Genomic DNA, 13,894 nt, shown 5'->3' with positions numbered 1-13,894 from the left:
CTCTTCTGTAACTCAGACCGGCTGTGGCATTTACTGTTGGCATAGTAGATGTAAATCAGAGTCCCTGAATTTTCTTTAACCTTTTGTCCACAGTTCGGAATGAATTCTGTACTATTGTAAATGCAGTAGATTGATCCTAGAGTGTGGCTATGAAACTTTTGTAAATATGTTTTTTAAACTTTCCTATAATCATATATAAATATGAAATAACAGTTTTGGAAAACATGAGCTGATATGTATTTTAAATTTCATAGGAAAAGCCAGTTGGGGACATTTTATCTACCCTTGGTCGTCTTTCATTTGGTAAACAAATTCTTTAAATATGAGGGAAACAAATACATTTATAGATCTATGCAATGTCAAAGCATCAATAAAGAATAATTACCCACTCTAGTAGGAAATTAAATAACACTTATTTTAATTGCCCCATCAATTTAAATCCATTTTCCATTTATTGTTAACAACTAATTTAACAAAAAAATCATTTCATTTCAGGTATGATTCCAGAGGTGTTACTTTATAATTTACCATGCCATTATTTTTCCATTAACTAATCACTTACGCTATCTTAAGAGCAGCACATAGCCCTGCTCAATATTTATTCAATACAAGGATAGTGAAATGGAGTATTTTTAAAGTGTTTTTCATTGTTGTATAAAGTGCCAAAAATTTTTATGATTGTTTTATCATAAAACAAGTGTGTGGTTTTTTAAAACTAGGCAACTAGGGGTGTGTGTGTGAGGGGGGGTTTAATTTCTTAAGACAAGCAAGTTACAGAAATGTTCTGTCTTTAGTTACAAATGTCTTCGACTTATATCTATCTTTCTGAGTAATTTTCATGTTAATTATTATAATTTCAAAATACAATGAAAATATATGCTACAAGTATTGTACTGAATGTGTATTCAATTATATTCTGAGAAAGATTTTTTTTGTTCTTATACTTTTAAAGAGTCTATCAGTCATTCTTTTAAAATGGCCTCATAATGATTTTTTAATAACTCTATTCTTGTTATCATTCCATAGTTTAATATAAATAAAAGTTTATGGCAATATGTATAGACCCTGAGGATATTATGCTAAGTGAAATAAGTCAGACAGAAAAAGGCAAATACTGTATAATTTCACTTATATGTAGAAATCTAAAAAACAAAAGAACAAACATAAAATGGAAACAGAGTGATAAATACAGAGAACAAATAAGTGGTTGCCAGAGGAGAGACAGGTGGGGAGGAGAGAAGATATAGGTGAGGAAGATTAAGAAGTACAAACTTCCAGTTACAAAATAAATGAGTCATGGTTGTAAAATGTGCAATGTGGGGAATATAGTCAATAATCATGTAATATTTTTGTACGGTGACATATTGTAACTAGACTTATCATGATGATTATTTCAAAATGTGTAGAAATATCTAATCACTGTGTTGTGTAACAGGAACTAACATAGTATTATAGGGCAATTATACTTCAAAAACAAACTCTGTCACAGAAAAAGAGATCAAATCTGTGGTTACCAAGAGGTGGGGGAAGAGGAGAGGGGGAGTTAGATGAAGACAGTCAAAAGGTACAAACTTCCACTTAGAAGGTAAATAATACTAGGGATGTAATATACAACATGAGAAATATAATTAACACTGCTGTATGTATACGTGAAAGTTAAGAGAGTAAATCCTAAGAGCTCTCATCACAAGGAAAACTCTTTTCTATTTCTTTAATTTTGTATCTATATGACATGATGGATGTTCACTAAACTTACTGTGATAATCATTTCATGATGTATATAAGTCAAATCATCATGCTGTATACCTTAAACTTATACAGTACTGTGTGTCAATTATATCTCAATAAAACTGAAAGAAAAAAATTATAAGCCATAGCATAGTAAAATTCTTCTCTCAAGATGGAAGATTTCCAAAAAAAAAAAAATTTTTTTTTAAAAAGGAAATTTTCCATGTTTAAAATGATTTCATATTTTGTGGTTTGTTACAAACATAATACAGTCAAAGTATATAATCTATTTCTTTATTCTTTAGACTGGGTGCAAGGGTGATTCGTTTGTGTTCATTCTTTATTAACTATAAGTTAATAACAGGAAGTGCCAGGAAGTGTGAAAATATGACAAGGTACCCAGAGAAGGAAACATGAAGGGCAAGCATTGAGCTTCTTTTCCTTATCTTCTCTCTGAAATTATTACACCGATATCCAATGTATCTTCCTCATGGCTCTTATCTCAGAATCTGTGGAATGTTCGAATTGCTGTACTTTTCATTCTGAAATGTCAAAAATATCTAGGTCTCTACCCAAATGACTGGCAGGACTTCTATTCTCTATGCTAGAGTAACAACAGCAGCAACGAAGATGATCCCATAGACTAAATGTGGGCAGGATTGCACTTGTGTTTTGCCTCATTAGCATTAATCAACAAGCTTTCAAATGTTTAAAGAACACAGTTGATTGAAGTAGAATTTATTGTTATTTATTACTGTTGTAATAAATTGAGGATTAATTTTTTTTCGACTGTTGAAATGTGACTAATAGCACTTTCTTAAACAAATACAAGGCTTTTCTTTTTCTGTTTCTTTTCCGTAGGTTTAGGCTTCAGTATTGCAGGAGGTGTGGGGAACCAACACATTCCTGGAGACAACAGCATTTATGTAACTAAGATTATAGATGGAGGAGCTGCACAGAAAGATGGAAGGTTGCAAGTAGGAGACAGACTACTAATGGTGAGTGTGACTCAAGTAGAACTATGTGTATATTTATAAAGCTCTTGTTTCCCAGTGTATGACTGTCTTAGTCATTTCAGGCTGCCATAACAAAATACCATAGGTTAGGTGGCTTAAACAACAGAAATTTTATTTTCTCACAATTCTGGAAGCAGGGAAATTTAAGAGCAAAGTTCTGACCCATTCAGTTTCTAGTGAGGTCTCTCTTCTTGGCTTGCAGACAACTATCTTGCTGCTGCATCCTCACATGGCCTTTCCTCTGGGCTTGTGCTGAGAGAAAGCTCTCTCTCTCTTTCTCTTCTTATAAAGCCATTAGTCCTATCAGATTAGGGCTCCACCCTTAAGTCATTTAATTAATAACCTTACTTGCCTCCTAAAGACCCTATCTCCAAATACAGTCATATTGGGGGGTTAGAACTTCAACATAAGAATTGGGGGGGGAAGAAGCAGTGACCTTGGGTGGAAATAGAAAAGGGAGAGCAGATTTTGTGGTAAAAGATATCAAAAGTACAGGTATAATTGGAGCTGATTTGTTGACATTTTAAAAACAGAAATCTAAATTTTCACCAGTTTTCATAGGCACAGAGATTATGTGTTGTTCTTCTGGTATCATCCATCTCCTATCAGCCAGAGAGACTGCTAAATCCAGACTGGTAGAGAGATGGGCTTTGCATAGCAAAGGGCACAACACGATCTGGTTTATTGATCTGTACATTTCTATGGCTCTCTGTGTTCTTCGGTTCAACCAGTGTAGACACAGCTCCTGACTTCCAAGAATTCATAATCTGAGTTCTGTCACGTGTGCAAATGGATCCCTTCCCCCTCTCCTTTCAGACAGGGTTTCTGCTATTTTACTTGCCAGCCGCTCACATGCTTCAGGAGTCTTGGGCAACGATTGACATCAACACGCAGCCACCCTTTCTGAGCCGTGGAGTTTACATGATAAACGAAAGCAAAATGTAGGCAATTATAAGCAGTAAAAAATTGGTGATTGCACCTAAAAACTGTTTCATCTCCATTTACTGTTTTATATTAAATCTACAGGATAATAATCAAATACTGAAAATTAAAAGAAGATAGCCGTCAAGTATGAGAAGTATATCTAGTCATATCTAGTCATATGTCTCCCTTTGTAAAACAGGGTCTTGAATCTTTGTCACAGGGAGCCATTATCTCCAATACTTTCATGAGAAGTGTTTGGGAAGGATCAACCTATACAATTTCAACCGAATAGTAATTTCTAGGACATGTGCAAGTTTTGGGGGTTGAACCTCAAAGTTCATTGTGCCCATGTCCCTGGACTCTAGACAGGTTGTTTGTAGTCCCACTGGGCTAATTTTGTAGTTGTCAATGATTTTTGTATTGAATTATCTGGATAAGAGCTTTATAATAATCTTGATAACTAACATTTATTTGGCATTTACTGTGCTCCATGTATTTTTTTAAATGTTTTCTGTAATGTAGTATGTATTTCTCACAATAGCCTCTTTTATATAAGCAAAGGGAAACTGAGGTATAGAGAGAGGTTTACTAACTTGGCCATGGTCATATAGTTAACAATGGACAGAACTGGATTTCAAATACTTGTAACCACCAGACATGGTCTTTGCATTTGTTTCCTAAAATCTGTCAGTCAGTTCTTTCCTTCCTTCCTTTAGTTATCATTCAGTCATTCATCAATTCCTTTATTTAACAAGTAATATATTGAGCACCTACCATGTCCCAGGCAACAGCCACTTCTCAGGAAGGAACTCTGTCAGCAGAAAAAGTATGGTCAAACTGAATGGGCAAAAAATGTGGCATTAATGACTTCAGTCAAAGTTGCGACTAAGAGTTTTTGGCTTCTTTACCACTTGAAGTCACTACAATTTTATTTTTATTTTTTTTAAACCATTTTATTGAGGTATGGTTGACATGTAAAAAGCTGTACATATTTAATGTATACAACTCCATGACTTTGGGGATAAGTACATACCCATGAAACCATCACCACCATCAAGGCTATAAAGTTATCCATCACTTCCCAAAGTTTCCTCTCACTATCCTTATTATCATTATTATTTTGTGTGTGTATGGGGTAAGAACACTTAACATAAGATCTACCTTCTTAGCAAATTTTAAATATACAGTACAGTGTTGTTAATTATAGGCACCAGGCTGTATAGTAGAACCACCATTTCCATTCTCAGGACATTCTGAATTTTGTTTGCTTGTTTTTTTTGCCTTTGACGTGAAAGTTGGTTCTTTTTTTTTTAACTTAAAGCTCTTTTGTGTGTTTTTTAAAATTTATTTATTTATTTTTGGCTGCCTTGGGTCTTCGTTGCTGTGCACAGGCTTTCTCTAGTTGTGGCGAGTGGGGGGCTACTCTTCATTGCAGTGCACTGGCTTCTCTTTTTGTGAAGCACAGGCTCTAGGCACACGGGCTTCAGTAGTTGTGGCACACGGGCTCAGTAGTTGTGGCTCGCGGGCTCTAGAGAGCTGGCTCAGTAGTTATGGCGCACGGGCTTAGTTGCTCCGTAGCATGTGGGATCTTCCCGGACCAGGGCTCGAACCCATGTCCCCTGCATTGGCAGGCAGACACTTGATCAATGCGCCACCAGGGAAGTCCTAAAAGTTGGTTCTTATGATGTTGTGTCTTCTGAAACAGAAAAGTGTTATTGGGATATAAGACAACTTCTCTCTAACGACTTATCTCAAGAAGACAAACTTTATTGTTTGTGGACTTAGGAATAAAATAAACTGTGATATCCATTTTCTACATAGTGCTAAATTGAAAAATGAAGAGGATAGTTTCATTCTAAATTAATGTGTCATAGCGACTGATTTGACCTTTGGCTCATTGTCTGTAAGAGTTTGGATGTAGGAAACTCTTCTGGACCTCTTCTGTTATTTCTTCAACTGCTGCTATTATAGTATCAAGCTAGATGTCATTTGCTCATTTCTTGAAGTTCTGTTTAAATTTTTACCTTTATATTCAAATTCTTAAAAAAAAACCCTCAAAGTCTAAATAATTCTGTCAAAGGATTTTCCAGGCACCATGCTATTTTTCCATTATCATTTTCTTGATATTCATTGTAGACAAAATGATTTCAAAAATAGCTATGACATAATCCTTAACTGTTTTGAGTTTTAAAGCATAGTTTTAAAAAAAATGAAGCTTCAACAATCATAGGTCTCTCTCCTCTTACGTAAGGAAAACATAATTAGTACTTTCAAGGCAACTGCCAAGCTGAATCTGGAAATGAAAGAAAATTATTCATTTTATAAAATTCTGAAAGAAAAATGAGCCTGAGGGAGAGCATAAACTAAAAGTCCCGGAAGCCACCCCAAAAGATCAATTATCTTGCTTCAACCAAAAATATTTATTAATGCTCTCCTTCTGTCATTCCTTTCCACCTCCTCTTCCCTTTACTACCCTACATTCATGTCTTCTTTATCTTTCTCCTCTTCTACTCTCCTCCCCCAAAGGAAGTATGAATAATTTAGATTCTGTGATTTACCAGCTGTACCACACTCTATTTTTCTATAAATAGGTTTTTTTTAAAACAATTTGTACCACTCCCTTCTCTCACTTCTTAGGAAAAATTCCTCCATATGTTATTCATTCATAGTTCTCTAAGTAAGCTGATCGAGAATAAAATTCCATTAATTTCTTTAGACTTTTGTGGATAGATCACCATAATTCAGGAAGTCTCCCAGCATCTACCCTGCAGTGAGAGCACAATCTTTTTTTTTTTTTTTGGCAGGGGGTGGGAGTGGGGGATCTTTAGTAATAAACCTTTCAGTTTCTCAACTGAAATAACTTTAATGTTGGACACCATCTGAATCATACCATATATACTGGGTACTTTTTTTTCCCTAAATACTTCTTATATGTCAGAATTGAAAAGTATCTATCTTAGATATTATCTTATTCCAACTCTCATTTAGTACATCAGAATCCCACAGAAAAGCAACCATGTGAAATAGTCCCTCACCTCTGCTAGAACTCTCTAAGGATGGAGAATGGAATGCCTCGTCGAAGCTATCCATTAGATACTAACCATCAGTAAAAATGTTTTCCTTAAAATTATATCAAAATATACTTCCCTATACAGCTCTCCCTTTAGTAAAGGTCTCTCCCTTTAGTAAAGCTCTCTCTCTTGGAAACACAATGATGAATATGAATTCCTTTTCCACATTTGTTTAAAAAGCTGTGTCTTGCCAATTCTCCACTTCTCAGTCTTTTAAGATGTTTTACACTTTTCCTCTCACTCTTGCACTAAATTTTATCATACATCCATTTATCCTCTGAAAATAGATTACCCTTTTAACAAAACTTCTTTTGATTCTTTAGAACGTTATTCCCCAACTTAAAAGAAAATAAAACAGGCAATATTATTGCATCTGACCTTTACATTTATTCTACTGTAAGAAAAAATTATCCTGCCTAAAACCTTTGCAATAAGCCCCTTAGTGTTTCAAATAAGATGACTTTAATGTCAGACCTCTCTGATGTTTCATGGGTCACCCAGAGGCGTGGTATATGTTCTCTTTATCAAAATAACAATTTTTTAAATTTCCCCTGCTACTGGCACTTATTTTCATTCACTAGAATTTTGTTTGTTTTGTTTTGTTTTTTATTTTTTCAAATGACAGTGACATCTGATTTTAATGGATTGTACCAGTAGCTTAGTGTTGAAATCTCAGACTGAATAGATTCCCTCTTGGCCTTGAACTTCATGGAACAGATGGTCAGAGGTTAACAGTATTGATAATTTTCTAATTCATTCATATATTTTTACACACTCATTTTTATTAAGCCCTACCATGGTGATACATAGAGCCACATATATTACAGAAATGTGATCTTCTTCATCTTGTTTCTATACAATACCAGAAACTTTGAATCTAGGGTCATCTAATTGTCTTCTCTAAAGGGACAACATGAACTGTTAATTGGCAAAGCCCCTGTCGCATTGTGATTTAAAGTTTATAATCTTAGTCTCTTTTTTCCATAACCTTTGCTTGACGTTTGAAGAAAAAATTGTCAGTGAGAGACTTTTTACATCTTTTACAGAAAATAAGTCTGTATGTTTTCTTTGCTTAAAGGGAAGCCGAAGACAAGAGGAAAGGTAAATGAGGCATTGAAATAATCTGGAAAGACAGTGGACTCAGAGATAAGATATCTGGATTCAAGTCCTAGGCAGCCAGCATTAACTCTACCTAACTGACCTTGGGCAAGTCATGTTCATCTTTGATCTTTTGTTATGTCCTCAATACCATGACAGCATTGCCTTAGATCAGTGTTTCCCAAGTGTGTTTTAAAATATTAGTCTCATGTCTGTGTCACATGAAAAGCATCTATAGTCAAATTGAAATTCTACAACCTGTATCTCACCTCTTTTGTAGATTCTCAACAAACTTTAGCATATATAAGGGTCTATGAAGTCCTCCAGTCAAGGAACTAATTTAACTTTGGTACCCTAACTTTCAAATATATTTTACTGTGGAACTTTTTTCTTAAGTAATGTTTATGAAATACCTAGAACTAGTGTTCACTGGAGTCACTCTGGGATGTGCTATGTGTGAGCATCTCCTATTTTTATTCCAGAATGTTTATCCTATGGTAAGGACATTAAATAGATTTAGGGAAGATGAGTGGAAACAAGATAATTTTCTGAAGGAGTATTAGTTGTGAGGACCCACTATCACCTTGTTTCATGCAAATATCAATAAGAAAATCATCTTGAAGACCATGCAAATAAGTAGGAGTTATCTGAATAATGAAGAGGATTTTAAAACACTTTCATTGTTTAGGCCAACCTTAAATAAAAACCAAAAGCTATAACTGTCTCTGCACATGGCTCTTTCCTACCACCAACACACTGCCTCTTCCTTAAGAAGATCTTTCACCCACAGCACCTCCTCACTCCAACACTTGAGAGATGGATAGGGCAGTCGTTACTGCTATTCTCATCTTCCAGAAGAGAAAGTTAGAACTCAAAGATGCAAACACTTTTCCAATATTACATAACTAATAAATTGTGAGATTGGATTCAGACCTAGATATCAATTTTCTAAAGCCACATTCCTTTCAGCAGTTTACTCAACCCCTCTGGTTCTCCATCTTGGTTACACATTTGCATCTCATGGTAAGTTCTTGAACGCTATGAATGCCCAGGCCTCAGTCAACCCTGAATAATCAAATCAGAATCTCTGGGGTAGGAGCCGTGCCTCGTTTTCATTTTTTTTTTTTTTTTTTAAAGTTTTCCAAACAATTCTAATGTGCAGCCAGGTTAAGAACCATCATTCTACCTTGACCTAATCACATCCTACCCCACTCTGCTGCAGCTCCACTGCTTCTCCTGAGGGTGACTTCTGAGGTAATGCTCATTGCATCAAGCTGGTATAGCATCATTTAGCAATTTCCAGTCATGGGCTAAAAGGCATTAGAAATAGTTCACCCTTCAGACTCTGTCTCCAGAAGTTAGATTACCTTCTGAAACACCAGGGGAAAAAAAATTTGGGTAATTATTTCTTGGACTCCCTTTTAATTTGTCTCAAATACAATAAAATTACAATATAATGCAAATGCAATGATATATTTTATTTAAGGGTTTAAGGGCTCTATTTATAAAGGGATTTTATATAAAGGGTTAAAGCCTTCCATTATATTGTTTATTTCTTTTGCTTGTATTCAGTTTAATAACCCTGTTTATAGAACTTACTCTATAGTCATCATATATCAGTACCTAGTATAAAGCGGTGGTTTTTAAAATTCTTTAACAGCACACCCCATCAGTAAAACACAAAAAGTTGTCTTTAATATATGTATATTTCTCTACTTTAGATTGCATTCATATATTGTTATGGTAATATATACATTTTATTTTAAACCATACACAAGAAATACAAAGATGAAGATCGATGTGATAAATATTAATAGAAGTTCAGATATTTCTTCCTGTACCCAGCTGATTGTCCTGGGGTTCCTATCATACAGTCCATTTGGTGACCAGTGCTATAGAGGAAGCTGGAGTCAATCAAGACATCAGTGGCACTTGCTCTCTCTCTCTCTCTCTATGCAATGAAAGGTGAAGAAATGCATTAATGGGACTTCCCTGATGGTGCAGTGGTTAAGAATCCACCTGCCAATGCAGGGGACATGGGTTCCAACCCTGGTCCTTGAAGGTCCCACATGCCGTGGAGCAACTAAGCCCGTGCACCACAACTACTGAGCCTGCCCTCTAGAGCCCGCGAGCCACAACTACTGAGTCCGTGTGCCACAACTACTGAAGCCCGCTCACCTAGAGCCCGTGCTCTGCAACCAAGAGAAGCCACCGCAATGAGAAGCCCGTGCACCGCAAGGAAGAGTAGCCCCCGCTCGCTGCAACTAGAGAAAGCCCACGCACAGCAACGAAGACCCAACTCAGCCAAAGATAAATTAGTTAATTAATTAATTTTTTTAAAAATGCTACATAAATAGTTTTAAAAAAAAGAAATGCATTAATGATTAATTGAGGAGGAAGAGATTTGCACTGTTGGAGCTCTGATTATGTCCCTTATAAGCTGATGCGAGCCGGTGTTCACATTTTGTACCAGCCTTTCATTCTTCTATCCCATGCCTGACACAGAGTGAGTGTCCAATAAATATGTATTGTTGGTTGAATGACCTTCATTCCTTATCCTTTCCTCTCTGACTCAACACAAATGTAAAATAGAAGCTCAACACAAATGCCTCATTCTTCCTATAACATAGGGAATTTTGGTTGCTTTTCCTTTGATATGCCACATTGTTTTTTTAACTTATTTAGCGGATTGTTTCAACATTTATTAAGTGCCTACTGTTTACGCTGTGTCAGCTGGGGGAATACAAAGATGAAAACGATCTAATCATTGCCCTTGAGAAGGTCAGTCTTTGAGATGGAAAGAGGCACTGCAGGAGTAAGTGTTGTATGAAATCAGTTTCACAGAAAGAACCCTGAACAGGAAGAAACTATTTCCAGCATTAGGATCAGCCAAAGCACTATGTCTGATTATGATGTTTGATCATTATTCGTACACTGCTTTATGTTATACAGTGTCTTTTCAGGTTCATGGTATCATTTCTTTCTCATAAACACAAGTAAATCAACAAATAAATCAATATGATCCCCATTTTACATATAAGAAAATTAAAACTCAGTAAATATGTTAACTGGCCGAAATTCATAAAACTAGAAATTGATAGCAGATCTGAGTCTACTTTCAAAATTACTCTCATTATATACCAGGTTGCCTTCATTTCTAAAAAACACCTAGGTTTAAAATATGGCTATTATTTCTCATAAATTTAAGTAAAGTCACTGGGCATGAGAAATCAACTTCCTTCTTTCCTATTCCAATTTTCCATTACTCATGAGACCTTGTTATGTGTGTCTCATAAAGAGGTCACCGCACTTAGTTTCTGTTCTCCCTTACTTAAGGTTTTTGTTCTTATTCATTTGAAAAATAGAGTTAATTTTGTTCTAACCATAACTAATTTTGTTCTAACCATAATTAACCATAGTTAATTTTGTTCTAACCATCTCATTTCTGAAAAGATGTAAAATAAGAAAATATTTATTATCCAGAGATAACCATTATTAACATTTCTCATGTATTCATAGTTATTTTTAAAACAAATTTTATTATAGCAGTTCATTACAATGGACTGCAGAGATTTCAGTCTTTGGTTTATGCATATTTATTTTCATACCATTGACATTACTACATTAGATTGGCCCCCTTTTTAAGTTATTTTACAATATGGTGATCATCTACTTTGTCTTCTCTTTTAAAAGTTAACTTTGGAGTTTGTGATGTGTTTTTCCAGTGTTTCTAGAGTCTCACATTTCCTTGTACTATGTCTTAGTACAATTTTTATGTCCATAATACCTCCCAGTTTGTCTCACCACATTGCTATTCCTGAATGAATATGGAAAGGTCAGTATGTTGCCATCTGTACATTGCTCATTTCTCCTTATCACACCCTCTCATGCCCGCACACCTCCCACCTTTGTACCATCACATATGTATTTGCTAACACTTATTTGAATTCCCACAACACTTGCCATGCTCAAGTCTCCTGGCACCCCTTTCTTCAACTGGTTTGCCCTCTTCTGTCGGCATCATGCTCCAATTCAGTGCTCCCTCTTCCATTCGAGAGAATGAGTCATCTCACCTCCAACCTCTCTCTCTTGGCCTCAGTCCTCTGTCCTATTGAAATACATGGCCAGGCTGCACACATGTCCCCCTCTGTGTAGCACACCCCACAGAAACACTTCATTGAAATGCACATGATTTTTTTTCTGAAACCAGGCCAGTTGCTCAGTGTTCACCATTATAGGCAGATACTTGATGCAAAAGAAAAAAGGAAAAGGAAAAAGACAATGGAAAACAATGACAAGAGCAACCAGCCAATCAGTATAATGTCCCTTCTCTCTGTGTACAATCAGCTCCAGCTGTAGGCCCTTTATCTTGAGAGTTCAGAGGATAATGCACACATATAATTACCCCAAATAAACCCACTTTCGTGAAAAGCATTTTGAAGACTTCAGCACAAAAGAGCACTTTTGGGTCCAGATCCTATACTATTCTGAATTTTTAAAAAGACCACACAGAAGCCTCATCAACAGTTCTCTAATTAAACTCATCAGTTCACAGATGTTTACAGGAAAATGCTCAGCGAAAATTTTCACCCAGAATTCCTGTTTCCTGAGAAGAGAGATGGATGATGACAGTAGTAATAGTAACAAGAGCTCACATTAATAAGTAATGAGCCTGCCACTTTACATAGGGCAATACTTTTAAATCAATAACCCTTTTGAGGCAGTGATTATTCTCATACCTATTTTACAGATGTCAAAACTGAGGCTAAGTAGGTTAAATAAGTTTCCCAAAGTCACACAGCTAGGTAGTGCCAGGAACAGGATGAGTCCTGGTTTGCATGTGCTCTTAATCACTACATATTGTTGCCACCACCTCTTCCATGACGAAAATCAGTGTAAATTTTCCAACATTTCATAGTCACCAAACAAAAACTGACTGAACTACCACTATTTTAAATTACCAATATTTTCCCCAATATCCTCTCTTTCCTCACTCCTCACCTCCAACTTTTCCTCAACTTCTGTTTTCTGCTCTAAATATTTTCCTGGTGGTCTGAGAGTCTGTTAAGGAAGTGATTCTCAGAAAACACACTTAAAGATAACATCTTCTAGACTGTTTCAAGGCCCAACTTAAAAATGGAAAAAGTGCAATTTAATAAACACTGGCCTCATCTCTTTTTCACTGCTAATCTAATGAGCTGTGTGCTTTCTGTACCCTGGAGAGAGAGACAATGAGCCCTGTCAGGAACAGCACTCTTGTGCCACTTGTAGTCTAATCCAGTTGTTTTCTAGCCTTTAGGGTCTTTATATGTTGGCTTGTGATCCTCACTGTTTATGCCAACAAATGCCTCCTCTCTTCTCTTTTTTCAATATAGATGTTTCTGGGGTGCACGGTCACAATATTCAGAGCCACCTTAGGCAACCATTGTTTAAGAGAAAACACCCACTTCCATACACATTTTAAACCATTGTAATATGAGCATTATTTGTAAATATTCATTATCTAGGTACAAGTGGTACCGCCCTTAAAAAAGTGATTAATCAAATATACAAGAAGGTTTTGAAGAAACATTATCTACATCAAACTACTTTCCATTTTACTTGTTTTTTTTTTAATTAATTAATTAATTTCTTTATTTTTGGCTGTGTTGGGTCTTCGTTTCTGTACGAAGGCTTTCTCTAATTGCGGCCAGCGGGGGCCACTCTTCATCACGGTGCGCGGGCCTCTCACTATCGCGGCCTCTCTTGTTGCGGAGCACAAGCTCCAGACGCGCAGGCTCAGTAGTTGTGGCTCACAGGCCTAGTTGCTCCGCGGCATGTGGGATCCTCCCAGACCAGGGCTCGAACCCGTGTCCCCTGCATTGGCAGGCAGATTCTCAACCCCTGCGCCACCAGGGAAGCACCCATTTTACTTATTTATTTTTTGACTTTGTCAGTGTATTTGGCTGATGCAATATATTGTCACCACTGGATTAAGCGAGAAGGGTAATGATTACTCAGGCTTTTATAACACTTAGGAATTCACATTACTTCTATATGTAAACTTGGAAAGAGACT

General features: G+C 36.2%; 1 protein-coding gene across 18 annotated transcripts in view; it reads left to right on the top strand.

Moving 5' to 3' along the window:
• The window catches only part of DLG2 (discs large MAGUK scaffold protein 2), a 2,068,078-nt gene that overhangs the window by 1,536,096 nt on the left and 518,088 nt on the right, over positions 1–13,894 (top strand). For all 18 annotated transcript variants that reach the window (XM_082343299.1, XM_082343288.1, XM_082343300.1 and 15 more), the window contains one exon: positions 2,590–2,726. In XM_082343299.1, coding sequence (XP_082199425.1) covers positions 2,590–2,726 — 137 coding nt within the window. The remainder of the gene's footprint in view (positions 1–2,589; positions 2,727–13,894) is intronic.

The sequence above is a fragment of the Balaenoptera borealis genome (assembly GCF_965194805.1).
Source record: "Balaenoptera borealis genome assembly, chromosome: 11".
NCBI lineage: Eukaryota > Metazoa > Chordata > Mammalia > Artiodactyla > Balaenopteridae > Balaenoptera > Balaenoptera borealis.
This window is presented reverse-complemented; position numbering and strand designations above follow the sequence as displayed.